This window comes from Zophobas morio, unplaced genomic scaffold, assembly GCF_036711695.1.
Source record: "Zophobas morio isolate AGI-343-1 ecotype UQ-CSIRO unplaced genomic scaffold, CSIRO_AGI_Zmor_V1 ptg000046l, whole genome shotgun sequence".
In the NCBI taxonomy this organism is placed as follows: Eukaryota; Metazoa; Arthropoda; class Insecta; order Coleoptera; family Tenebrionidae; genus Zophobas; species Zophobas morio.
Window position 1 is genome coordinate 4,736,894 of NW_026972151.1, and position 27,663 is coordinate 4,764,556.

General features: G+C 35.4%; 5 protein-coding genes across 6 annotated transcripts; all 5 read left to right on the forward strand.

The window, feature by feature from the left end:
• Positions 1–1,502: 1,502 nt before the first annotated feature.
• On the forward strand, positions 1,503–2,644 carry LOC135142204 (farnesol dehydrogenase-like). Its single transcript, XM_064073878.1, has 4 exons — positions 1,503–1,741; positions 1,791–2,252; positions 2,301–2,456; positions 2,507–2,644. The coding sequence occupies exons 1-4, from the start codon at positions 1,634–1,636 to the stop codon at positions 2,546–2,548; spliced, it is 768 nt and encodes a 255-aa protein (XP_063929948.1). The 5' UTR covers positions 1,503–1,633; the 3' UTR covers positions 2,549–2,644.
• Positions 2,645–8,039: 5,395 nt separating this feature from the next.
• LOC135142275 (farnesol dehydrogenase-like) lies at positions 8,040–9,488 on the forward strand. The gene is made up of 4 exons (XM_064073960.1): positions 8,040–8,225; positions 8,274–8,735; positions 8,804–8,959; positions 9,016–9,488. Exons 1-4 carry the CDS (start codon positions 8,118–8,120, stop codon positions 9,049–9,051), a joined length of 762 nt encoding a protein of 253 aa, XP_063930030.1. The 5' UTR covers positions 8,040–8,117; the 3' UTR covers positions 9,052–9,488.
• Positions 9,489–13,931: 4,443 nt separating this feature from the next.
• LOC135142057 (farnesol dehydrogenase-like) lies at positions 13,932–15,089 on the forward strand. The gene is made up of 5 exons (XM_064073711.1): positions 13,932–13,969; positions 14,029–14,213; positions 14,262–14,723; positions 14,792–14,947; positions 15,004–15,089. Exons 2-5 carry the CDS (start codon positions 14,106–14,108, stop codon positions 15,037–15,039), a joined length of 762 nt encoding a protein of 253 aa, XP_063929781.1. The 5' UTR covers positions 13,932–13,969; positions 14,029–14,105; the 3' UTR covers positions 15,040–15,089.
• Positions 15,090–15,871: 782 nt separating this feature from the next.
• LOC135142056 (farnesol dehydrogenase-like) lies at positions 15,872–17,379 on the forward strand. Its single transcript, XM_064073710.1, has 5 exons — positions 15,872–15,920; positions 15,985–16,170; positions 16,219–16,680; positions 17,048–17,203; positions 17,254–17,379. Exons 2-5 carry the CDS (start codon positions 16,063–16,065, stop codon positions 17,293–17,295), a joined length of 768 nt encoding a protein of 255 aa, XP_063929780.1. The 5' UTR covers positions 15,872–15,920; positions 15,985–16,062; the 3' UTR covers positions 17,296–17,379.
• A 1,810-nt stretch (positions 17,380–19,189) lies between these two features.
• Positions 19,190–20,555, forward strand: LOC135142051 (farnesol dehydrogenase-like). 2 transcript variants are annotated; one of them, XM_064073704.1, is made up of 5 exons: positions 19,190–19,295; positions 19,380–19,575; positions 19,623–20,084; positions 20,141–20,296; positions 20,349–20,555. In XM_064073704.1, the coding sequence occupies exons 2-5, from the start codon at positions 19,468–19,470 to the stop codon at positions 20,388–20,390; spliced, it is 768 nt and encodes a 255-aa protein (XP_063929774.1). In that variant the 5' UTR covers positions 19,190–19,295; positions 19,380–19,467; the 3' UTR covers positions 20,391–20,555. The 2 variants fall into 2 exon arrangements, with proteins under 2 accessions (XP_063929774.1, XP_063929775.1); XM_064073705.1 differs by having other exon boundaries at positions 19,260–19,278.
• Positions 20,556–27,663: the final 7,108 nt, after the last annotated feature.

Consider the following 27,663-nt stretch of genomic DNA (forward strand, 5'->3'; position numbering starts at 1 on the left):
TCATGCGGTGAAGTGTCTGGATTATAGTAGAATCTAAGGTAATAAACCATAACTTGTTTTTTAATTGTGTTTTTAAATATTCTATAATTGGGGCTTGCCCTGTGGAATATTTTCTACTAATAATAATAATAATAATTATCAGCATTAAGCTCCCCTACCCAAAAGATTTTCTATAGGGTTTAGCACTGGCGATCTGAGTGGACACAACATAACTTTCACTTTCTACTGTTTACCAATTTGCGTGAATTTTTGCTGTCTGGCGGTTTTTAAAAACTGCGAGCAAATGGTCAATTAAAACATCAATGTATTTTCTTCAGTATACTTTTATAGATGGAAATGCAAAAGTAAGCACGCTATCTCTAGAAAATGCTCCAATTACTACTGAACCAAAATTCATTTTAGAGAAGTAACCAAGTTTTTTTCTTAATTGTCTCGAATAGGGGTTAAACCCAATCAGACCATCAACATTAAATTTCTTTACATCACAGAGTATTATCTAATATGTATATCAATATTTTTTTCAACGTAAATCCGATTTTCGCTCAACTGATCATTTTGTTTACAGAGCTTATCTACACAGGATCATGTTTAGCAAAGTTGGACAAATTATTTATTACCAATTATTTGTTTATTACCACAATGGGTGTTGTATTTTTCCATACTCCGCATTATGAGCAAGCAATAATTATTACACTTTTAATGCATTGCATAACTGCAAATACAGCATTGTTTAAAAAACTGGTAATTTTCCTACTTATAGTTTTAATAGCGAAAAAATATTTCACGAAAATTTTAATTTCCTATTGAAATATTACAAAAATGTTTTTAATGCAAGACTTTTAGCATTGTATTGATAATAAGTAGTCAATAACAATATTAAACCAGTATAATGAACAATCAAATTTAAGTGCTAATTTTAATATCAAAATAGACGAGGATTCAATACAAAAACCAGTTTGTTTCTGTGTATGACTACCATATTACGGTTTTCACAGAAGCTTGTCTTCACGACAGGGTGGATTATTTTCCAGGTAACTTTATACTATTTAGAAAATTGAGAAATTTTCAATCACCTTCAATCATCAATGTTTTGTATAGGAAAAATATTTAATAGAAATAATAATATCTTAATTTAAATATGTACAATTTAAAGACTTCACAGAATTTCCAAAAAATCAGTTTTACCCTATCTGAAATAATAAGAAAAATACGCAATTCACGGAAAAACAGGAATTTGCTGAAAAAGAAATAATACCTCGTCTCCGTTTCCGAATTGAGTATTCTATTCAAAAAAACCCTGAAAGACTCTATAACACTTATATGTATGTTGCATACACACATACTCATACGTGACCTATAATTTCTTTACGGATTACATACATACCTGCATAAAATTATTATCTTTCCTTACTCATCATGTAATCTATTCCAACAAGAAAACAATCATTCAAAACTAATGTTACCACTTCCAAGCGAACCGTATAGTGTGAACGTAAATTGCCAAGTTCTAATAATAGGATTTTATTTAGAAATCGGACAACTAGTAAAGCACTACCAAGGCCGTGCCACATTATTCGGTAATTTAGTTTAAACACCCAGTCGTTACTCTGCCTCTTTCACAAAAACATCAAAAATGGTGCTGTCGCTAGATCGGTGGGTCGGAAAAGTAGCCGTAGTGACAGGTGCAAGTTCTGGAATAGGCGCAGCTATTGTTGAGTTCCTCGTCGACAACGGAATAATAGTCAAGTCCCCAACCACCAAATTGCAACGAATTAATTACTCTTCTTCAGGTCGCTGGGTTAGCTCGTCGGTCCGAACTCGTCGAGGAAAAGGCTAAACAGCTTTCTGGTAAACCAGGAAAACTGCATGCGATTAAAGCTGACATCACCAAAGAAGAAGACATCTTGAATGCGTTTAAATGGATTGAGGAAAATTTGGGCCATGTGCATATCCTTATCAACAATGCTGGTGTGGCTAAAGAAAATTTTTTGAGGAATGGAGAGACAGCGGATTGGAAGCAAACTTTCGATGTGAATGTTATGGGATTGTGCATTGCGACTCGGGAAGCTATTAAGATAATGTCTGCTAATAACATCAATGGGCACATTATTCATATCAATAGTGTGGTTGGTCATAAAGTGGTGCCTTTTCCAGGGATTAACGTTTATATTGCGAGTAAATATGCAGTGACCGCTTTGACTGAGACTCTGCGGCAAGAGTTGAATGCCATTGATTCTAAAATTAAAACCACTGTAAGTTTTGCTTTGTTTTTTTTTTTGTTTACTTAAATTGTTTTGTAGAGTATCAGCCCTGGATTAGTTACTAGCGAGATGACAATTCTTAATACCGAGTTTAGTGAGGATCGTAAGAATGTATTAAAATCTATGCCAATACTAAAGGCTGAAGATATTGCGGAAGCTGTGGGATACGTCTTATCGACTGCTGAAAATGTTCAGGTATTGTGTTGTCAATTATCCTACTGTTGTCTGAAATTTTTGTTTTGCAGATTAATGAGTTGACTATCACCCCTGTTGGAGAAAAAATTTAATTTCACCAGCTCCCTATATTATATATACATACATCGTCACATTTATAAAACATTACTTTTATTTCTAATAAAAATTTGCTATAATGCTTAACGCAATGTGTGTTTAACTATACAGGGTTGCTAGGATAATTAAATATTGATGATTATCGGTTACGGTGACAAAAGATGAAGTTTTGCTGTAGTAGTTACACTTGTACAGTGGTAATATTTCTACCGTAAGTCAGTGCCGGATTGTGCCGCCTGGACACCGGGAAATTTCCCGGCGGGCCCCGAAACAGTCTAAATCTTTTTTTATACAATTATTTACATTTTCCGCATATGCAGGTTCCACTTATACAATTACAAATACAATAATACTCCTAAAAAGATAACAGACCCATAAGAAACGATATATGTAAATATGTATTAAATAAGAGCATTTTTTTATTTTCAGAGCGTAAACTCAGTACGAAACAATAGGTCACCCGTTTCTGTCTGTCTGTCTACCGTCTGTTCCGATTCTATTAGACAGATCATCTCCGAAACTACTGAACCAGTTGTCAAATTATAAACGTGTTTTACGAATATCGTGTAGATGATCAAAATTTGGCTAATAATCCCTAGCAACAATTTGTTGGCGTCATGTCCAAATTTACAGTAGTAAGTATTATTTAAATTAAAAAAAATAAGATACTCCTGCACGTGTGATTTATAAGCCTTTGTTGAATTTTTATTTTAGACATCCAGATTTTTAGAGAAAAAAATCAGTACTGCAACAATTTAACTTTGAAACTGTAAAACCGAATGCTCTGAAAGTTTGCAAACGTTTTAAGGTTATCAAAAGCATGGTAAATCGTTAATTAATTTTTTTTCGTTTATGCCCCTCTAGAACAGTAATGACAATTTTACAATTTTGCCGATTTCATTTATACATATTTATCCAATATAATTTTTGGTGATTCCAAAAGCATTGTTTATTATTTCAAATTCAATTCTCATCTGAACGACTCGGGTTTGAGGATTGGATTATTGGACGTTGTAGATGAAATTTCTATACAGAAATCAGTAGAAAGTAAAATGATACGTTTCACCCCAGTTTTTTTTTTTCATCTATTTAAGGTTTTCTTACCTGTTCTTTCATCTATTTATGGTACTTTATCATGTTTTAAAACAAACAGTCCAGTTTTGACGTTGAAGTTTTTTATTGCTTTTTTAATAAAATGAAAAAGTCAATTTTTTTCGTGAAGTTTTTTCAATGCATTTGTTTAACATTTCACCCCATTTTTAAGGTTATTTTTCACAAAGTTGTGGATTTCTAAAGATTTTGATCATGATTGCAACGGATTCATATAGAAACCGCGGACTTTGAGATTTTTACAAAAAAAAAAAAATAAAAAAAAAACAGTTTAATGTCAAAATTGGACTGTTTAAAAAAAATAATAATAAAGTACTAATTTGTCCCTTTTTTTGGTATTATATATTTTGCGACGAAATTCCGATGGGGGCGGCTTGCCTCGGTGCCAAGCCTTGGGCCGACTAGTGCCGCTGAAATTGAAACACGTCTGGCCGACCTAGGCTTATGCGGACACCTTCACGCCGCCAGGGGTGGCGCCTTCGCTCAGGAGCGGCGGTCGCTAGGGGGCCAACTCTCTCTCCGGGGGAGGGAGCACCGGAGTTGCGCCTCAAGTCGTAGACACGGATCTTTTGGTGGTGAGCGCCCGCGAAAACAAGAAAATAAAATAAAACGGAAAGAAATATTTTACAATAAATAGGGTTTATTCCCTACCACCAAATCTAAAAGAATAAATCTTACGGCTAAGTCTTAAATAATTAAACTACAAGCCAGCCTATCAAAATAAACAAAACGATTAAAACGTCCGGCACGGTCGTTCCTCCTGGATGGCGACTTCCTTCAGGACAGGCTCCTCCTGAACCTGGGGGCAGCGACCCTGAAACAGGAAATCGTGTGGGAAGCATACGGCGATCCGGGAGGGAACACGACGCGTGCTCAAGTTTTGACGGTGACGACAACAACGGTGACGGTGCTAGGATTTTTTTCGCTTGGGGACGGCGATTTAACAACGGTACGCACACACACAGAAAAACCAATAACGGTACTTACGGTGGTCGATTCTTTCAGGGCTCTGCACTTTTCTAAAAACTACCCACTTCAAAAAAAAGCGGCTATGGCACTTCGGCATCTCTACTCCCTTCCAAGCCTTTCAGAAGAATAGCCTTTTCGGCCGCGTTGTTACAATTTAATTTTAGAGGATTGCATACTCCTGCATGTGTGGTTCATGAATCCGTGTCGAGTTTTCACCCTAAACATCCAGATGTCTGCGGACAAAATCAAAAGTGTGTAACATTTTACAATTTAAGTTTGAAATTGTAAAACTGTTAAAGAAAAATGTCTTGTAATGTCATTCACACATAAATTAATGCCATTCATTTATGTTTATGAACTTAACGGCATTCAGCTTGTGAGACCCAATGTCATGCGTGATCTTGGAGTTATCTATGATCCAAAACTCAGTTTTAAATATCATATCGATTCCATCAGCTCTGCTTTTAAATCTTTAGGGTTCATACTACGAAACGGCCGCCATTTTAATGATGTCGACACTTTAAAATTAGTGTATACTACATATGTCTGATCACATCTTGAGTATGCATCCCTGGTGTGGTCACCTTTGTATAACATTTACATATCAGAATTAGAGAGGGTCCAGCGCAGGTTTCTTAAAATAGCTTCGTATTTATCTGAAAAGGTTTACCCCCATGAAGCTATCCGCAAGAATTGTTACTGAGCAAATTTAGTTTAAATTCTCTAATTACTAGAAATTGAGCACTCCATCCTATTTCTTTTTAATCTCATACATGGGCGATAAGAATGCGTTTATATTCTACATCACTGTTAAATTTCAAGATTCCTGTGTACAACATCCGAAGCAACGATACTTTTTACATCAAGACTACTAGGATAAATATTATGTTCAACTCACTTCTCATCTTCATGCTCACCAACTGGACCAGTATCCAAGATAATATCGACATTTTTAATTCTACCTCAAAAGATATAAAAAGACAATTTCGGCCTTAACATAGGGATGTATTATGTTATACTTAGTCAATTTTTGTTTTGTAATATTGTACTTTTGTGTATGTATGATTACCTTGTCCTGTTATGGGGACCTAAGCCCGGTGGGCACTGTTTTGAAGTAAAATAAAAAAATAAAAAAAAAAATATTGTAGGCATGGTAAATTGTTAATCAAAATTTTTTCGTTTATGTTCTCCTAAAAAATGATGACATACTTTTATAAATAACATTCTTGCATGTGTGCTTTATGTATCCGTGTTGAGTTTTTACCCTTAGCATCCAGATTTTTGGAAAAAAATCAACATTGTGTAACAATATTTGAGTCAGACAAAAAAACATATCTACGAATACAATTTATTTTGAACTTGGAGCTCTCAAGTTACCTGAAGCCTTATCAAAATTAGCAATGCATGATTTATGTACGAAAATGGTTTATTAATAAGGGCTATTATTGCATGATTTTGGGCAACCAGATATATACCTCTTTACCTGAAACGTCATAGTTCAAAAGGTCAAAAATTTCCTGAATCAAGATTCAAAATGGAGAATTGTTTAGAAATGGATTATTTAACGTCGCCGGAATTAGAAAAGGAAGCCAATATAGCTTCACTAAATTTACTTCCAGAAAAAAGCACAGTGATTTAGCAAGAAAACTGTGATTAGTTTGCTGCACGTTGTGCCAGAAATCAGAGGTATAAGCTATTCGGAATATGTATTATTTGCATACCTCTCCAAAATTTTCCAAAAGGCTTAATAACAAGTTTGTTAGCGAAGTATTCTATGCTTCGGTCCACTTTAAGCATCCATCATGATCTGGACATATCCGAATTTAATAAACTAATAATGTTTATTAATAACAATTTTCACTTCCATGTTTAGTTGCATAACTCATATTTTGAATTTTCAGTAATTTAATAAAATGACGATCACCATAAAAGTATTTTAACTAACTCGACTGTTAATTGGCAGGCAGTGCAATACTATTAATTACAGTCCTGTATCCTCAAATTTTCAGAAAGATTGGATGGGTAATAAAACATGTTACCTCATTCATTAAATTTTTGAGTCACCTTGGATAAGTATTTCAAAAAAAAAAATAATGTATTGATAAACACAAGTAAGGAATCTTAAAACTGTGCATATTTTACATTTATTCGGTAAAATTTTAGAGATCACGTCAAGTTTCTTTGGGAGTGGATAAACGGATCAATTTTTACAATATTTACTATACTTATGATAACCGTAAAAGTTTACAAGATTTCAGAGCATTTGGTTTTACAGTTTCAAAGTAAAATTGCGAAACATCGTTACAAATACGTAATATAATAACTCAAAATCACAGATGTAGGAATTTGTTATTTTATAAAATAAGATCATCTGTTTTTATGGCGGGCGTAAATGGATAAATTTTAATTGACCGTTTACCATGTTTCCGACAAGTTCAAAACGTTGTCAAGGTTTCAGGGCATTCGGTTTTGAAATTTCAAAGTCAAATTATTATATTTTTTTTTTACAAAAATCTGGATGCCTAGGGTAAAAACCCAAAGCTGATTCATGAACTACAAATGGAGGAGTATGTTACTGTATACAATTTAAATAACATTCACTAATGTAAAATTTGGTGGGGATGATCTAACAAATGTTGGTTAGCGTCTTACCATCTACACGATATTCCTAATATACCTTCAAAATTTGACAACAGACGACAGGCGACAGACAGACAGACGGAAAGCAGAAACCTTCGTTTTGATATTCTAAGGGTCATGAAACGTCGAGAAAACATAAAAATAGTGGGCCGCTCAATGGGCTCTATTACAATACTTCCTTATTTTATGCAAGGAAAATAAAAAGAAACGGTGCATTGTAATTTGTCTGGACGGCAATAATAAAATGAAGGAGAGACACAAACGGGAGACCCACATTTTTCGATACTAATAAATGTGCAACGTCGAGGTAATCATCAATATTTTGTATAGCATGAATAAATACGTCTAGTTTATGTTATTTCTAATAATGCAGTGTTAATGTACTACCAAAATTTAATAGACTGTCTTGTGAATCTGTAGATTGCAGTTGGCTGCAGCTGTTTGACCGTCATTGATAAATGAAAATGAACATTTGTTGATAATTTAGGCCAAATTCGTTGTCTGGTCAAGAATCGTCTAACAATACATACTCCTTCGTGACCTTGTGTTGTTTACCCGTCACATACAATGTATAAACAAAAATTAAATATCCATAAAAAGTAAAATCATTGTCTCTTGTTAGTGTTACCCACCACGAAATCTATTCCAACAAGAAAACAGCCATTCAAAACAACTAATGTTACTACTTCCTTCCAAAGGAGCCGTATAAATTGCCAAGTTCTAACAATAGGATTTTATTTAGAAACTAAACAACTAGTAAATCAATACCAAGGCCGTGCTATATTGTTCAATAATTTAGTTTAAACAACCAGTCATTACTCTGCCTCTTTCAGAAAAACATCAAATATGGTGCTTTCGCTAGATCGGTGGGTCGGAAAAATAGCCGTAGTGACAGGTGCAAGTTCTGGAATAGGCGCAGCCATTGCTGAGTTCCTCGTCGACAATGGAATAACAGTCAGTCCTCAAACACCAAATTACAACGAAGTAATTACTCTTCTTCAGGTCGCTGGTCTAGCTCGTCGGTCCGAACTCGTCGAAGAAAACGCCAAACAGCTTTCTGGGAAACCAGGAAAACTGTATGCTATTAAAGCTGACATCAGCAAAGAAGAAGACATTCTGAATGCTTTTAAATGGATTGAGGAAAATTTGGGCCATGTGCATATCCTTATCAACAATGCTGGTGTGGCTAAGGAAAATTTTTTGAGGAATGGTGATACAGCGGATTGGAAGCAAACTTTCGATGTTAATGTTATGGGACTGTGCATTGCGACTCGAGAGGCTATTAAAATAATGTCTGCTAATAACATCAATGGGCATATTATCCATATCAATAGTGTGCTTGGTCATAAAGTGGTGCCTTTTCCAGGAATTAACGTTTATATTGCGAGTAAATATGCAGTGACCGCTTTAACAGAGACTCTGCGGCAAGAATTGAGTGCCATTGATTCTAAAATTAAAACCACTGTAAGTTTTGCTTTGTTTATTTTTTTTGTTTTCTTGTTTATTTATTTATTTATTTATTATTTTTGTAGAGCATCAGCCCTGGATTAGTTACCAGCGAGATAACAGTTCTTAATACCGGGTTTAGTGAAGAACGTAAAAATATATTTAAATCTATGCCAATACTAAAGGCAGAAGATATCGCGGAAGCTGTGGGATATGTCTTATCTACTGCTGAAAATGTTCAGGTGCTCGTACTATGTTGTTAATTATCGTATTGTTGTCCGAAATTTTTGTTTTGCAGATTAATGAGTTAACCATCACCCCGCTTGGAGAATAATTTTAAGTTCACCAGCTGCCTATATTATACATATATACATATATCACCCCAATATGTATTTAACTACATATGTACTTGGATGTATTGCACTTACGTAGTGCCATACTGTGGTGAAATGTTTCTAAAATCGTAAAACTATTGCTTGTAATTTTTTTTTAGTACAATATTTATAGCACTAACAATAATGAAATAATTAATTTGTTCATCACTTCAATTACAGCGCAACAAAAATCAAAATTTGATTTTCCACACATATTCTGTCATGTTAAGTTTTCGAAAATCTTACTAACAATGTACACCCTAGGACATAATTTTTAGTAAAAATGTATATGTAAGCTTTTAGACACTTTTACTTCTTGAACGTGAGCTAGAATATGAAAAAGTAGATTTCATTATAAAATAGGGTCGGGGACAGTGAATTTCGTCCACCCAATTTCTTTGACAGAAAAAAACTCTAAATTAGCCCCTAGATCTTTCTAACCTTTTTCTGTCATTTTGACATAAGGGGGCAACCTAATTTACATAATCATATGTCTTTCCTAGCACTTCTGAGAAGTTGAAACAGTGAAGTGAAACAGGTACGAAGGGCTAAATTTAGTAGCTAAATTTTCTATGAAAACTCTACAAATTTTCGCTTTAAATAATTCCTTCTAACAAACATGCACTCCAAGGAAGCTAATTATTATCTGCGTAATTAAGCCTTCTATCGTATCTGCTTCTCAGGTTAGAAATCAATCTAAGACCAAACAGAAAACAATTTCAAACTATAAAAGAAACTCTAGAAAGTTTATTCTGCACGTGTTGCATACAACATTTTTTCTACAGTTGTGGGTATAATGCACCAGTTTTATTGGAGGCTTAAATAAAATTCTACAACAACTAAAAGGCATCATCATGCTATCTTATGTTAGTTAGCCATATGACAACGAAACAATGTTTCCAAAAAAAAGAGTGCCTCGACCCAGGGACGCACAGATGGAGTTTTAACTCTGCGTTGTCAATTTGTATAAATTAAACACGTGCACGCGGGGAAGTCGTTAATTCTCTCTTAAAAAATAATAAAAACCCAAAATAATTAATGTAAATATCCAAATATTGTCAATTGTTATTTATTATAAAATATACTTTTTTTTATTATTAAGACCCACCACTGACCCGGAAATGACCGCCATTCAGGCAAGATTTCTATCATTACGGGTATTAAGACCATGCATTAATTAGATTAACAAAACAACTTTCGAGATTCTAGAATTACAGCATAAAAATTAGTCTGCTATTATTCTCTAATCTCACCCCATCCCCAAAAGTCTAGCGTAACTACCGATCATTTATCCGCGCATCACTTGGTAAGTGACCTACACTACTCTGACCTACTGGTGCTAATCTAATCTGACTGACATGATCAAACTGTTCGAGAAACTTACGAAAAATATGACATGTTCCTAACAAAACAGCTTTTTGAATTTTGACAATTATTGAATCATCCAAATGCAAAGACTTTAAATTCTCAACTAAGCTATTTGGGACTACACCAACATTAGAGATAACTAAGGGTAGAACTGAAATTTTTTTAAGATTCAACATGGATTTAATTTCTATCGATAATTGTAGATATTTTGAAATCTTGGTGTGGTATGTTTGAATAATGTTGTTTGTGTTAGGAATAGCAATGTCAATGAGAATGGCTTGGTTCCTGTTTTTTGATAAGTATGATGTCTGGTCTGTTAGCTGTAATGTTTAAGTCTGTAAGTATTGTGCGATCCCAGTATAATTTGTATTTGTTATTTTGAAGGAACGGAGATGAAATGCAAGTGTAATAGGGTGTGGTATTTTCGATTAAGTTCATAACTGTTGCTAATTCTTTGTGAATGATTTTGGCTGCGTTGTCGTGTCTAGCTTTGTAGTCAGTTTGTGCCAGGATGCTGCAGGAGGAGATTATGTGCTGGATCGTTTCAGGTTTTGCTTTGCAGAGGCGACAGCAGTCGTTTCTTATATTCGGATCTTTGGTGATGTATTTTCTGTAATTCTTGGTATTGATTACTTGGTCTTGAATAGCAAACACAAATCCTTCTGTTTCGGCATACAAACTTGATTTTTTTAACCAAATCAATGACATCTTCTTGTTGACATGAGTTTGTTCTAAGTCTTTGTAGAATTTTCCATGTTGTTGTTTTTATTATTTTGTCTATTGTGTGGGAGGTGTGGATTTCTTCGGTTTTCGACAGATTTAAGGGTGTGTGGTTCAAATCTACTCTTGTGATGGTGCGAAACATTTCATTTCTTTCTGCTCGTTACAAGAAATACTTCTTCAGATCTGAGATTTATCTCTGATATAAGTTTTCTAGGTTCTGGGAACCCCTTCCTTCATTCTGTCTTGGTAATGAAAATCTTTCAATGGACGATTTTGGATGATGCCTTCTATACTGTGTGAAGATTTTCCTTGTTGCGATGTTTAAATTTTCAAGATCAGTTGTGGACCATTTAATGACTCCAAAAGAATATGTTAGCAGTGGAACGCAGAATGTATTTACTGCCTTCATTAAATTTTTTCCATTTAACTGTGTCTTCAATATTAATTTTAATCTCGCTAGGTATTGATCTTTCAACTGTGTTTTCGTTTTGGTATGATTGATGTGGGAGAATTGACAGAAACCCAGATATTTGTATGTATTATTTCGTTCTTAGGCTTCTATTATTTCATTATTCTGGGTTATATGTGGTACTTGGTGTTGGACGCCTTTTCTGATTGCTTGGGTCTTACATTTCTCAATACCAAAACACATACCAATATCACCGGAAAATTGTTCAGTCAGATTTAATAAGTTTGTTAACTGATTTTGTGTACTTGCATATATTTTTATGTCATCCATATACAGCAAGCGATTTATTCTGTTTTCTCTTTGTTTGTTAATTCTTATATTGAACCCATAATTGCAGCTGTTCAGGATATCGGAGAGGAGATTTATTGCTAAACAGAACCATAACGGGCTAAGAGAATCGCCTTGAAAAATTCTTCTTCGGATCATTATTGGATCTGACTGAATTGTTTGTTCATTTAAGGTTATTTGGAGGGTGGTCTTCTAAAATTCCATGGAACATTTGAGAAAAGTGCAGATTTTAGTATCAATTTAGGATAATTCCAGAATTTTACATAGCCAGGAACGAGGGACAGAATCGTAAGCTTTCTTATAATCAATAAAAAAGTATATATGTTTCGGTTTTTTTTCTAGCTTGTTCATACATGATGGAATCTATCATTAATTGCTCTTTGCAACCAAAGGATCCTTTAATACATTCTTTCTGTTGTTTATTAATGATGTCATAGTTAAAACAGTGTTGATAGATTTTTTGTGTAATGCATGAGGTTAATATTTCATAGATTGTCGTTAAACATGTGATAGGTCTGTATTTTGATGGATTTTTTGTGTCGTTTTGTGTCTTTATCTTTAGGTTTTAGGTATGTTACATCATGACATAAGAATGTTGGAAAGGAGGATGGGTCAAGAAGGAACTGAATTAAGTGATGTAGTAAATGGATATGTACACAATTTAATTTTTTTATCCAAAAATTATGGATTTTGTCTGGTCCTGGCGATTTCCAGTTGTGTGTCTTATTGATGGTATTTATTAATTCGGTAAGTGTTATCTGATGATCATTCATTGGTGTAACTGTAGATAGTTTACGGGATATATGAGGAATCCATTTGGCAGGTTGGTTAAATTCAAATTCTTGAGACCAAAGTTTTGACCAAAATGTTGTTACATCCTGTGAACTTGGAAGTTCACCGGATAATTGAATTTTGCTTGAATTAGTTAAATGTTGATCGAATAGTTTTTCGTTGTTTAAAAATTTAGTGTTATGAATTTTTCTGAGATGTGATTGTTTGTATTTATTTATTATATAGAAAGATCATAATTAATTAATTATTATTAAACTCGACATTCTATTCCGGCGCGCGTCGTATACGTGCTCTATAATACGAAAAGAAAGGAGTTAAAACTCCAATAGTATTGTATAAAAATACATCTCGTACGGGATGGGAATTCATTGCAGTTACGCGCTGTACTTCGTTTATTTGAGAATAGAATAACGTTGCTGCGTTGCACTCTGCTGTTAATTCCCGTTCTCATTTACTTAGCCGTTTTACTAATTACGTTTTCGATAATTGTATTTATGGAAAAAGTGACGATTACATTCGGTGATTAACACTCGCTACTGAGTCCCGGCGATCCAGCGCGTCATGATTACATTTGTGGCGGCAGAATAGTAGCTGGGTAAGCGAAGTAAAATCAAAGCTTTAGTGGCCTAGTGGTGAAGGCGCTTGCCTGACAAACGATGTGTTTGTCTTCGCTTACCAACATATTCACACCAGTTTATCTCTCTCAAAGAGATTGTGAGTCAAAAAATTGAAGATTTATGTTTTCAATTTATCGCGCTTTAGAGCCCTCGACGCTGCGCGTCTCGGGTTCTAATTTGCGCTCGGTCTAGAATGATTGTCTTCACAACCTTGGTTAATAATAATAGACTATTTTTTCACTAATAGCGTAGAAATGCAACATTCTGATGCTTGTCTGTGAGTTGTGAATTCGTTTTTCTCCACCAAAGTCAATAATGATAATTAAATTTCACCAAGGTTAATAATGGAAGAGAAGTTATTATTTGCCTAGGTCAATAATAAAGATTGAGGTTACGTAATGCTTGATAAACGAAAATTGGCCATTATTACCAGATTTTTGAAATTATATTCAAATAAAAGTGTTAACTGCCATAACGGCATCTCGGGAGCGGTACATAGTTCATTGTCTGATATATTTCCTAAAAAAATTAATATGAATTAACTGATAACTTCAAATTACAAAGCAACTTTTCAAACGTCAAAAACTAATGACGGCAAACATCAAAACCTAGTTAGGTGATGTCAGTGATGTTATGCTAATTTTACTAAATTGAAAATTTTTCAAATTTGTACTTTGTAGTGAGCTACTAGGTAAAAAATAGTATATACTGTTAAAGACGCAGTCGTCACTCTGCCTCTTTAAGAAAAACATCTGAAATGGTGCTTTCGCTAGAACGGTGGGTCGGAAAAGTAGCCGTAGTGACAGGTGCAAGTTCTGGAATAGGCGCAGCTATTGCTGAGTTCCTCGTCGACAATGGAATAACAGTCAGTCCTCAAACACCAAATTACAACGAATTAATTACTCTTCTTCAGGTCGCTGGTGTAGCTCGTCGGTCCGAACTCGTCGAAGAAAACGCCAAACAGCTTTCTGGGAAACCAGGAAAATTGTACGCTATTAAAGCTGACATCACCAAAGAAGAAGACATTTTGAATGCGTTTAAATGGACTGAGGAAAATTTGGGCCACGTGCATATCCTTATCAATAATGCTGGTGTATCTAAGGAAAATTTTTTGAGGAATGGTGATACAGCGGATTGGAAGCAAACTTTCGATGTCAATGTTATGGGACTGTGCATTGCGACTCGAGAGGCTATTAAGATAATGTCTGCTAATAACATCAATGGGCATATTGTCCATATCAATAGTGTGCTTGGTCATAAAGTGGTGCCTTTTCCAGGGATTAACGTTTATATTGCGAGTAAATATGCAGTGACCGCTTTAACAGAGACTCTGCGACAAGAGTTGACTGCCATTGATTCTAAAATTAAAACCACTGTAAGTTTTGCTTTGTTTACTTTTTTTTGTTTTCTTGTTTATTTATTATTATTTTTTTTTTTTTGTAGAGCATCAGCCCTGGGTTAGTTACCAGCGGGATAACAGTTCTTAATACCGGGTTTAGTGACGAACGTAAAAATGTATTTAAATCTATGCCAATACTAAAGGCAGAAGATATTGCGGAAGCTGTGGGATATGTCTTATCTACTGCTGAAAATGTTCAGGTGCTCGTACTGTGTTGTTAATTATCGTATTGTTGTCCGAAATTTTTGTTTTGCAGATTAATGAGTTAACCATCACCCCGGTTGGAGAATAATTTTAAGTTCACCAGCTGCCTATATTATACATATATACATATATCATCGCAATATGTATTTAACTGCATATGTACTTGGATGTATTTTTTCGTACTTCAAGTGCACTTACGCAGTGGTAATTTTCCTACTGTGGTGAAATGTTTCTAAAATCGTCAAATTCTTTTCTATGAATTTTTGTTTAGTACAACATTTACAACACTAACAAAATGAAATAATAATTAATTTTTTGATCACTTCAATTACAGCGCAAATGCTGATAAAAGCCGGGAACAGAGACCGAATCATGGCTGATTTAGACGTTTTGTTTACACCGCGGCCATCGGAATCTCACGTCCTAGCCGCCTGATTCACCTGGAGTGTGGTCCCGTTCCGACAGTGCTCGGCAGGATTGACTCACTATCGCCGGTTTTAATTTTTATTCTGCGCCAACACGTATGATAAATACTTATTCGTGGATAATCTTCTCGGTAAAACAGACATTCGGAAACAACTACACATCACCTATATTAATGATATCGGGCACATAACGCAAGGGTCGACAAAAATCGCCATATATTATATATAATGTGCATAAAATTTTGTGGAGTGTTTGAATTTGCTTTACGTGGACATGACGAAAGTAGGGAATCACAAAATCTAGGTATATTCTATTGAAAGAAGCAACGGTTTTTAAAGGAACGCCTTAAACTGCCAAAATTAACTTTTAGATACCATGAACGTAAAATTTTAGCAGCATCTCAGGAGGGACACAGCTCCTTGTCTGATAATTTCCTATAAAAATTAATATCAATTAGGTGACAATTTCAAATTACAAACCTCATTACAACCCAACTTTTCAAACGTCTAAAAATAATGACGGAATACATCAAAACCTAGTTAGGTGATGTCAGTGATGTTATGTTAGTTTTAATAAATTGAAAATTTTTCAAATTTGTGTTTTATAGTGCGCTACTAGGTAAAAAAATACTATATACTCTTAAAGACGTAGTCGTCACTCTGCCTCTCTAAGAAAAACATCTGAAATGGTGCTTTCGCTAGAGCGGTGGGTCGGAAAAGTAGCTGTAGTGACAGGTGCAAGTTCTGGAATAGGCGCAGCCATTGCTGAGTTCCTCGTCGACAATGGAATAACAGTCAGTCCTCAAACACCAAATTACACCGAATTAATTACTCTTCTTCAGGTCGCTGGTCTAGCTCGTAGGTCCGAACTCATCGAGGAAAAAGCTAAACAGCTTTCTGCTAAACCAGGAAAACTGCATGCTATTAAAACTGACATGACCAAAGAAGAAGACATCTTGAATGCGTTCAAATGGACTGAAGAAAATTTGGGCCACGTTTATATTCTTATCAACAGTGCTGGTGTGGCTAAAGATAATTTTTTGAGGAATGGAGATACAGCGGACTGGAAGCAAACTTTCGATGTGAATGTTATGGGATTGTGCATTGCGACTAGGGAGGCTATTAAGATAATGTCTGCTAATAATATTAATGGGCATATTATCCATATCAATAGTGTGCTTGGTCATAAAGTGGTGCCTTTTCCAGGAATTAACGTTTATATTGCGAGTAAATATGCAGTGACCGCTTTGACTGAGACTCTGCGACAAGAGTTAAGTGTCATTGATTCTAAGATTAAAACCACTGTAAGTTTTGCTGTGTTTATTTTTTTTTTTTGGTATCTTATATACAGGGTGGCGCATGTAAGTTTGGACATAGAGAATAAACATGGAGAATTCGCTTTTATTTTATGATATCTCCCCAGATCATTTTAAAGCTGTTATTGAGTGATGCATTCGTGGAGGTAAAGGGGGGCTATCGGCTAGTATTTTTTTCAAATTGTTGCATGCTCCCATTCACTGCAAAGAGGCTTTAAACTTCATATTCGGCCATGGAAAATCGAAATGTCAAAGTGAAAATAGAATTATTCCTCGATTCTCATTCAGAAATCACTGGACAACTCAAATTGAATTATTTTAACCAATATGTAATATATATATATTTCTTTTATAGAGTATCAGCCCTGGATTAGTTGCCACTGAGATGACAAATTTTGATATCGAGTGTAGTGAGGACAGTGAAAATATATTGAAATCTATGCCACCACTAAAGACAGAAGATATTGCCGAAGCTGTGGGATATGTCTTATCAACTGCTGAAAATGTTCAGGTATATTGTTGTCAATTATCGTACTGCTGTCCTGAATTTTTGTTTTGCAGATTAATGAGTTAACCATCACTCCGGTTGGATACAAATTTTAAGTGCACCAGCTCCCTATATTATATATACATTTTTCACCACATTTATAAAATACTACATTTAATTCTAATAAAAATTTGCCGTAATTTTTAACGCAATACAGGGTGACTGCAAAATACATGCAAAAAAAAGGGAATAGCTCACAATATGATTATGTCACTGGCAAAAATTCACGGTCCTAAGTGGTAGCAGTGTCTAGAAAAAATTAGTTGAAATTAAATGTAAATTGTTATACGCGCCGCTGGTAATGTTTCGTGACCTACATAATTACTGCAATGAATGGGCAGGCGACTCGGATTAAGAACCAAAAAAGTAACTTTATCGGGCACTTTTTTAATCGCAACGTGAAAAATACGAAAAGGGCCAGTCATTATCGAGCGGTCGTTGAAATCGGTGTATGGTCCAGTTTTCCAATGCAGAGCGTGTCGATATGGTAATTTGTGTGCGCGAACATTTGCATCAGTGGTACAGCATCTCCGAGATCATGGTACCTTCAACCTCAAACTCACGATCGTGATCGTGATGGGACAGAAAGAAGAAATTGGATTTTGGCAGCTTGTAGTGCATCCTACATTAAAATAACACGGTCCCATCCATACCATGTTGACAAAGTGCACGGTGATTGTCCACGTTGTGTAACTCACTTTTTGTCCGATGGAACTCCACATTGTCGTCAACAAGTACAATTTCAAGAGACGGTTTTCGATAAATGTGTATCGGTTGGATGAAACAATTCGTTTGTGGAAATCAACAGTGTCCAGAAATTATCGAAGAGCTTCAACAAGTAAAAGTGGCAGCGGCTACTGCGGTGTTTTTTTACCTATCAACAAACCTCTTGCGACGCTCTGACGCCTGTATTGCTAGTCAAGGACAATATTTTCAACATTTCTTGTAAAAAGGTAGTAGTAGCATTCTAAGTTGCTCTTATTTCTGTTCCAATAAACAATGTAAAATCGTTGTGACAAGGACCAAACATCCGTCAGAATCAAAATTACCAAAAAATTTTCACTCTGACCTTTAACGATGAATGAGTAAATGAATGAACGAATGATAAGCAGCAAAAAGTCGGTTTTAGTTTTAATTGAAACTAAAAGTGTTTAGGTCGTTTTTATTCGAACGTTTTTCCAACTCTGTTTACAAGGTGGCTCAGTGCCTTCGTATCGAGGGTGGTTCATGGGGGTTCTGCCCCATTCGATTTTTATTTTTTTTTCTATATTTCGGCTCTACTAGCGTGGGGGATGCCGTGGTTAAAATATTTGCATATATTTCGCAGTCACCCTGTATGTGTTTAACTACATATGTGGATGTATTTTTCCGTACAGCAATTGCACTTTACACAGTGGTAATTTTCCTACTGTGGTGAAATGTTCCTAAAACCCGTAAAGTATCCTATGAATTTTTGTTTAGTGTAAAATTTACAACACCAATAATAATGAAATAAGTAATTAATATAAGACGCCACATATTCTGTCATGTTAAGTTTTCAAAAATCTTAGTACCAGATTCTTGTCATTGGAACGTACTAATAATCCAATTTTTTTGAAGTATAAATATCAACTATTGAAGTTAAGCATGTAGTGAGACATTGAGAAACATGTTTTTCCGATGATTATTATGCATTTCAAATGTAATTTATATTGTCTGTACTTGTGCGGACTGCAAAACACTAAATTGTGTGTCATATTTCTATATCAACGACTAAGTATATGTTATGTCAATTAAATTTAGGAATGCAGATCTATGCTACTTTTTTAAATTTTAATATCTCTATTTTTTAAAACATTGCCCACAAGTAAGTAGTTTAATTTTTAATGGTTTTGTTCTCAATTTTCTTAGAAACTGTTGAATTGTTTATTTGCCGTTTAATCATATCAATGAAAGGGGTCGCGACAGAGTTAAGTATTTAGATTAAAACACTGCAGTGGGTTATTGCAGAATTAATAATAATCAGTCGTTTTGTACTCATCCGTCTGAAACCAAATATTGTTAAGTATTTTAGAACGTATGTATATGACTAACATCATTTCATTCATTCCATGTGTATGTACATGTTGATATAATTACGTATCTTTCATTTACTCACCAGGTAATCTATTTCAACAAAAAAAATAATCGCTTCGTGTATAGAAAGTAAAAACCCAGTCTAAGTGTGTGTCTTCATAAAAAAATCAAAAATGGTGCTTTCATTAGATCGGTGGGTTGGGAAAGTCGCTGTAGTGACAGGTGCAAGTTCTGGAATAGGAGCAGCCATTGCTGAGTTTCTCGTAGACAAAGGATTAATAGTTAGTTTTCAACCATTTATTATATCAAACTGACCATACTACTTCAGGTCGCTGGCTTAGCTCGTCGCTCTGAACGCGTGGAAGAAAAGGCTAAACAGCTTTCTGGTAAACCAGGAAAACTGCATGCTGTTAAAACTGACATCAGTAAAGAAGAAGACATTTTGAGCGCGTTCAAATGGATTGAAGAAAATTTGGGCCATATTTACATCCTTATCAACAGTGCTGGTGTGGCTAAAGATAATTTTTTGAGGAATGGGGATTCAGAGGCCTGGAGACAAACTTTCGATGTCAATGTTCTGGGATTGTGCATTGCGACTCGGGAGGCTGTTAAGATAATGTCTGCCAATGATATCAATGGCCATATTATTCATATCAACAGTGTAGCAGGTCACAAATATGTGGATATGCCTGGGATGAATGTTTATACGGCGAGTAAATATGCAGTGACCGCTTTGACTGAAAGCCTGAGACATGAGATGAATGACATTGATTCTAAAATTAAGATTACTGTAAGTCTTGTTTACTTGGTTACTTCATTCCTTATATTTCCTTACTTTTTTTTTAGAGTATCAGTCCAGGATTAGTCGCAAGCGAGATGTCAACTCTTAATACCGAGTTTTGTGAGGAACGTCTAAATTTGGTAAAAAGTTTGCCAATACTCCAGGCAGAAGATATTGCGGAAGCTGTGGGCTTCGTCCTATCCACTTCTGAAAATGTTCAGGTATTGCGTTGTAAATTATTATCGTTCTGTTTGTCTGAAATTTTAGTTGCAGATTAACGAATTAACTATCACCCCAGTTGGAGAGAAATTTTAAGTTAGTACCTACCTAATATCATAATTATATTTCAGCATACTTATCCAATACTTTTATTTTTAATAACAATTAATCCCTGTCCTAAAAAATATTTTGGTAATTTGTTGAAACCTATAGATGTAGAGAAAAAAACTTTATTATTACATTATATGTACTTGGTCAGTTGGTGTATGTTTTATTCTAACTCATAACCTTCAAAGCCTAAGCTATCCATCGGTCTAATGACCAGTCGTGGGAGTCCGGACCACGTCCCACCTGGTCTCGGACTATTTCAAAGTGCTCCGTATCCCGGGTACCGGCTGGGCTGGCCTGGTAACCAGATTTTCGCTTTCTTCGAGCCGTCAAATTTACTTCGTGGCGGAACAGGATACAAGAGTATTCCCCTGTCCGTGTAACCGCCTGGTTTTTTGGTATCCCTTGTTTCCAAGGCCTGTCCTATTACTAGCTGTTAGAAGTACCGAGTACCAAATTTTGCGTCCCCCTTAGGAGGAACTGAAAGCTTTAATCGGCTTTCATCAGAGCTCCTTTTTTTGGAAGCGGTTGCAACCAACTAGAAGGTGGTAGTCAACGTAGAGCAAGAGAGGCCATACGTTAGGGGTTCACTGATAACATATAATATGCCTCACAGGATATAGCACCCGATGGGATTTTACGTTCTCTACGTACACGGTGGTGAAGCTTACCATGTCCAGTTTCCTGGGCCCGAAGGTGTCTGACCCGACTCCCGAAAAACGAACAAAATAGAATACAAATATGTATAATCTATAAAGAAAAAAAAATCATATCTAACATCCTTACTTGTATTCTGTACCTGAACCGCATACCTTTGTGGTATGGAGCGATCCATCAAATACAACTGCATTTAATAACCATGTTCCCCATTTAGTAATAGCAGGTTGTGGAGGTAATGGTAAATTGGGCAATGCATTTCGATAAAATTGTACTCTTAAAAGTGATTTAACAATTTTTTTTAACGTTATTGACTAAATCGTTTCCTATTGGAAATAAATTTATAATTTCCTCAGCCACTGTATTGATACCATGAGCTAAGCATGTAATGTTGATTAAGCTAGGAAAAAATATTTTTAGGTTGGATGAAGCTTTACACATTGTACGAGTATATGTAGCAGCATCTTAATTAATTAATATGTTTTTTACTTTCTGAAAACGCTAGAAAGACTAAACGAAAAAGAGATTCGGGAGACTGCTTTGAGCAAGCAACCTCTATATCCGAACCAAAATGCCTACATCCAAGGAAGATCCACCGATACCGCTCTACACACAGTTGTAAACCTTATAGAGTGGGCGATGGAGAACAAACTCTTCACCTTAGGAATGTTTTTGGATATTGAAGGAGCGTTTGATAAAACGACCTTCAAAAGCATAGAATTAGCCCTGCGAGAGCACAACGTGGACCCCACCCTAAGCAGGTGGGTGGCCGGTATGCTGAGGAATAGGGAAGTACTGATTAATGTAGGTGGCACTGAGATCGAGGCTGTTGTAGGCAGGGGATGTCCTCAGGGAGGAGTTCTCTCTCCTGTACTCCTGGGATACTGTCGTTGACAGCCTGATACGACGCCTCAATGATCTTGGCTACCACACAATTGGATACGCAGACGATCTAGTCATTCTGCTAACAGGAAAAAACGCAGATACATTATGCGTGATAATGCAAGCTGCAGTAAAAATCGTCGAGGAATGGTGCAGCAGGCATACCCTCTCCGTTAATGGAGAGAAGACGAAACTAATCCTGTTCACTAGGAAAAGGAAAATTGGCACACTACAGATGCCAAAAATATTTAACACAACGCTTCAACTTTCGGACGAAGTCAAATACCTGGGAGTTGTATTGGACTGGCGACTGAATTGGAAGAAGCATGTAGATGATAAAGTGGAAAAAGCACGTTCGGCTCTTTGGCAATGTCGTAGAGTGATGGGAAGGTCGTGGAGTTTAAATCCTAAGATCGCCCTCTGGATCTACACGGCAATAGTCAGACCGATGCTGTGCTATGGAGTTTTAGTTTGGTGGCCCAGAGCCAGACAAAAAACAACAACCCTGCAACTTGAACACGTTCAGAGAATGGCGTCTCTCAGTGTTACAGGAGCAATGAGCACAACTCCCACAGCGGCTCTGGAGACGCTTCTTTGCTTTACATAGAGGAAGCGGCAATGAGGACGTCTCTAAGACTTCACTCTCTGGGAGTATGGAACAAGCAAGGCCGCGCAACGAAGCACACTCGAATCTTAACGGAGGCGTTCAACAGAATACCCTTGTTAAGGATGGGTTGTGACCGAATGGGCACAAAATTAATATATGAGAAGACATATAGAATATCAATGAATGATAATTCAGAAGGAAGAGCCGACATCTATGTCGATGGTGCCAAAACAGATAGTGGTTCAGGAGCCGGCATCTACTCCGAACAACTGAACCCACAAATCAGTGTACCTGTCGGTACCCACACGTCTGTCTTACGAACAGAACTGATGGGAATAATGCTGGGAGCTAGAAACGTTGCTGAACGTGAAATCCGCAACACATCAATACGCATACTTACTGACAGCAAGTCTGCACTACTAGCCCTGGATAGCTGTATGGTTCGATACGGGCTGGTTTGGGAGTGCAGACAAACGCTAAGGTATGTAATGCAGAGGAATAGTGTGGAACTTTGTTGGATCAAAGGATACAGTGGCAACGAAGGAAACGAGAGGGCAGATGAGATGGCGAAGCGAGCCGCGTGCATACCCTTCTGGGGACTCGAACCAGCAATCACCCCTTCGGTCGCCCTCTCGAACGAACTCGTAAACCAATATACCCATAGACGCCATGAGCAGATATGGGCGACGTTGAGCAGCTGTCGGCAAAGTAGAGCTTGTATGGTGACAACAGACCGTAAATTGACGAAATTTTATCTCTCACTTTCAAGAGATAAACTGCGTAAACTGGTAGGATTCCTTACGGGACATTACCAGTTTAACAAACATCTATATACGATAGGGGTAGTAACAGATCCAATCTGTCGTGGATGCAATGAAGAAGAGGAAACAGCTGAGCACATTCTTCGTGAATGTCCAGCCCTAGCCTCCTACAGGGAGTCCATACTAGGGGATATCTGGCCTAGTATGGCAAAAATCAGGGAGTTTCCATCCTCTGCATTACTTAAGTACATTCAGCAGTTGGGTGGCTTGACGAGTAGAGGAGCGGGAAAACGCCCTGATATGGACTTAGGGAAGGTACAATGGGCACAAAGGCGAGGCCTAAGTGCCGGCTGGCTATGATCAGCCCCCATAATTAAGAATCCAGAATCCAGAATCCAGACTTTCTGAGCGTAAGCAAAGGAAGGATTCTAATCGAATCCGTCGGCCCACTCTCTACTTTTACGTTTTCTCGACCTTTCATGACCCCTAGAGTACGAAGAAATGCGTCTCCCGTTTCCGTCTGTCTGTCCGGCTGTCTATCTGTCTGTCTGTCCGTCTGTCTGCCGTCCTGGATTTTTATTAGACAGATAATCGCCGAAGGTACTAGGCCGATTGTTGTCAAATTTTGTATTTATATTAGGAATGTCTGCTAGATGGTAAAACGCTAACCAAAATTTGCCTAATCATCCCCACCAATAATGTGATGACGTCACTTCAAAATTGCACGTAGTAAATGGGTTTTAAATTGTATGATATAACATAGTCCTACACATGTAGTTTACGACTCCGTATTAAGTTTTTAGTTGGAACATCCAGATTTTTTGAAAAAATCAAAATTTTAAAACAACATTTTTCAATTTAATTTTGAATCTGCAAAACCGAAAGCTTTGAAATCTTGCAGATGGTCTTTTAGAGTGATCATAAGCATGGTAACTTTTGTTATCAAAATGTATTTGCTCATCCCCCCTAAAAAATTGATTACGTCACCCCCAAATTTTGCTGAATAAATCCTATCTAACATATCCAAAATATGATGAGTCTGTTCTTGTGATTTATCATTCCATTCATATTTTTCGGATTTGCATATACAGGGTGACTCAAAAAAATTAATGAATGCGTAAATATATTTCATTGATTTAATCAGGAACTACAAAACCAAATGTTTTTAAATCTTGGAGATATTTTAAAATTATCGTACGGTAAATTTTTGATCTAAATGTATTTGCTCATCGCCCCTAAAAAATTGATGACGCCACCCCAAAATTTTACTGAAAAGATGCAAAGCCTATACTTGTGATTTATCGCTGCGTTAATATTTTTTTGATTTGCTTATACGGGGTGTCTGAAAAAAAAATATGACTGAATGAATTTATTTTAATAATGGAACGGTTCACATGGTTATTTTTGAAATGTGTGTTACAATAACTATTTTGTGGAGAGATATGTAAATGCAAGCATTTTCTTGTGATTATACAAAGTGTTTATAAAATTTTTTTGATTTTTTTTACAATTTTCAAATGTCAATATTTTTGTTTTCAAACAGAACAGCTCGTATTTTATTATTGCTTCTTATTCTATTTTTGTATTCTTTCTGATAACCCGGAATTAATTAAGAATGATAACATTTGTTGTTGCATCACAAATACGTCATTTATTACGTTTTGTTATATATTTGTTATTTAAACTCCAGTGTAAGTGAAAACTGTTGTTTTAGAATACGCATGACGAACTCTGCCCAAAAATGCAATTCCACTGGTCAGTTTCCTACAATGAGAATTTTTGTTTAATTTCACATTTTACAAGGAGCAAAAATTTTGTGAGCCAAATTTATGCTGTTCACGCAATTGTCACCTGATATACCCGTCCCAGTGAATTTAAATAAATAATAATTATTGATTAATAACAAGGTTTAGATAATTCCGAAAAACAAATAAAAAACTGATAGTTTTTGTTTTTACCACACGCGGAAAATAACTTAGCTGTTTTATTCCAAAATAATATTTACTTACAAGAAATTTATTGTACCTTTTTGCTGCTGTTCCGTTTGTTTTTAGTTTGATATCAGTAATCACAAGTGTAGCATTGAATAATGTAAAAATAGTATCAAGAATCGTTAGAATTCCACGTTTAACTTTTTGTGAAGGTATGCAATTTTTTTGGAGATTTGCAACTGAATAAAAATTTGTTTGTCAAAAGTACATTTTCATTTATGTATTTATACATATTATATCCTGACATGAACAAAAAATTGATCAACAAGTAAACTATTCTCATTTGCGGTTCGTTAGGTCAATTATAAATATTGACCCCGGGCAGAGTGTTATACGTAGATTTCTTTTGAGTGGGAGTGAAATAAACTTATATTGTACAGAAGTAAATTTAAGATCATCTTTTTTATTGATCTTTTAAATTGTGAATTACGTGAAATATTCCCAAAATACATATATATTTGGGACACGACATAATTTCAAAGAATTTCTTTTCGTCGGTACTTTAGAAATGGTATTTTAAAAAATTGGTCTAAAGAGTTTAGACAGTACTTCCCTCGCTGTCGGAAACTTGACGAATGCATGGCTATTGTGTTTTTTTCTCATTACATTTTTGTAGTGGGAATTTAAAATTGCGATGACGTCATCAACATTTTTGCAAGGACACGGATATCAGTTGGGATAGATGTAGTGTAATACTAAGAATAAAATTATTGTATTCCCAAATTTTCAGGAAAATGAATTGGGTCGTTTTGAATATTGACTTTTTATAATCAATAAAATAACGAAACAATTTACTCACGTATACGGCAACTGAAAATCGTTTATGTATAAACATTCTTAATTTAAGATGACAAGCGTAACAGCATACGTGAGAGCCAAACAGAGAAACTGTAAACAAAACGACCATCGGTTTTATTGCTTCGACTTCCGCTTATTATATAAAACATTGGGTTTTATTTTAATTCTTGACGGTGAAATTCAGAATTGGTTGATTATAAACATGTCTATTTCACATTCGCGGAACCAAGTGAACAAATGCAGGTCTGTAATGTTAAAGTCGATGTAAATAAGCGTGCTACCCTTATGTTTCAACCGAGTTTTTCTTTTAACAAATTTTGTGTCTACCAAATTGGGTTGGTTGGGGTGTAATACTAATAATAAGTGTTGCCTTTAATTTAATCAATAAAATAAATTGACTTCATTAATTTTTTTTGAACCACCTCTTAAGAAAATCTAAAAAATATGAATGGAATGATAAATCACAAGTACAAACTCATCATATTTTTTGCATTTTAGATAGGATTTATTCAGCAAAATTTAAGGGTGACGTCATCAATTTTTTTAGGAGGGATGAACAAATACATTTTGAACAAAAGTTTACCATGCTTATAATAACTTTAAAATATTCCCAAGATTTCAAAGCATTCGGTTTTGTAATTCCTGATTAAATCGATAAAATAAATTCACGCCTTCATTAATTTTTTTGAGTCACCCTGCATATGCAAATCCAAAAATATGAATGGAATGATAAATCACAAGTACAGACTCATCATATTTTGTACATTTTAGATACGATTTATTCGGCAAACTTTTGAGCTGACGTCATCAGTTTTTTGTAGAAGATAACCAAACATATTTTGACTAAAAATCTATTATGCTCTTTATAACCTTACAACATCTGCAAGATTTCAAAGCATTCGGTTTTGTAGTTCCTGATTAAATCAATAAAATAAATTTACGCATTCATTAATTTTTTTGAGTCACCCTGTATATGCAAATCGAAAAAATTTGAATGGAATGATAAATCACAAGAAGAGACTCACCATATTTTGTACATTTTAGATAGGATTTATTCAGCAAAATTTTGTGGTGACATCATAAATTTTTTAGGGGGGACGACCAAATACGTTTTGATCAAAAATTTACCATGCTTATGATAATTTTAAAATATCTTCAAGATTTCGAAGCATTCGGTTTTGTAGTTCCTGAGTAAATCAGTAAAATAAATTTACGCTTTCATTTATTTTCTTGAATAACCCTGTATATGCAAATCCAAAAAATATGAATGGAGTGATAGATCACAAGTACAGACTGATCATATTTTGTACATTTTAGATATGATTTATTCGGCAAATTTTCGAGCTGACGTCATCAAGTTTTTGGAGGGGATAAGCAAATATATTTTGACTAAACATTTATTATGCTCTTTATGACCTTAAAACATCTGCATGATTTCAGAGCATTCGGTTTTGTAGTTCCTGATTAAATCAATAAAATATATTTACGCATTCATTAATTTTTTTGAGTCACCCTGTATATGCAAATCCAAAAAATATGAATGGAGTGATAGATCACAAGTACAG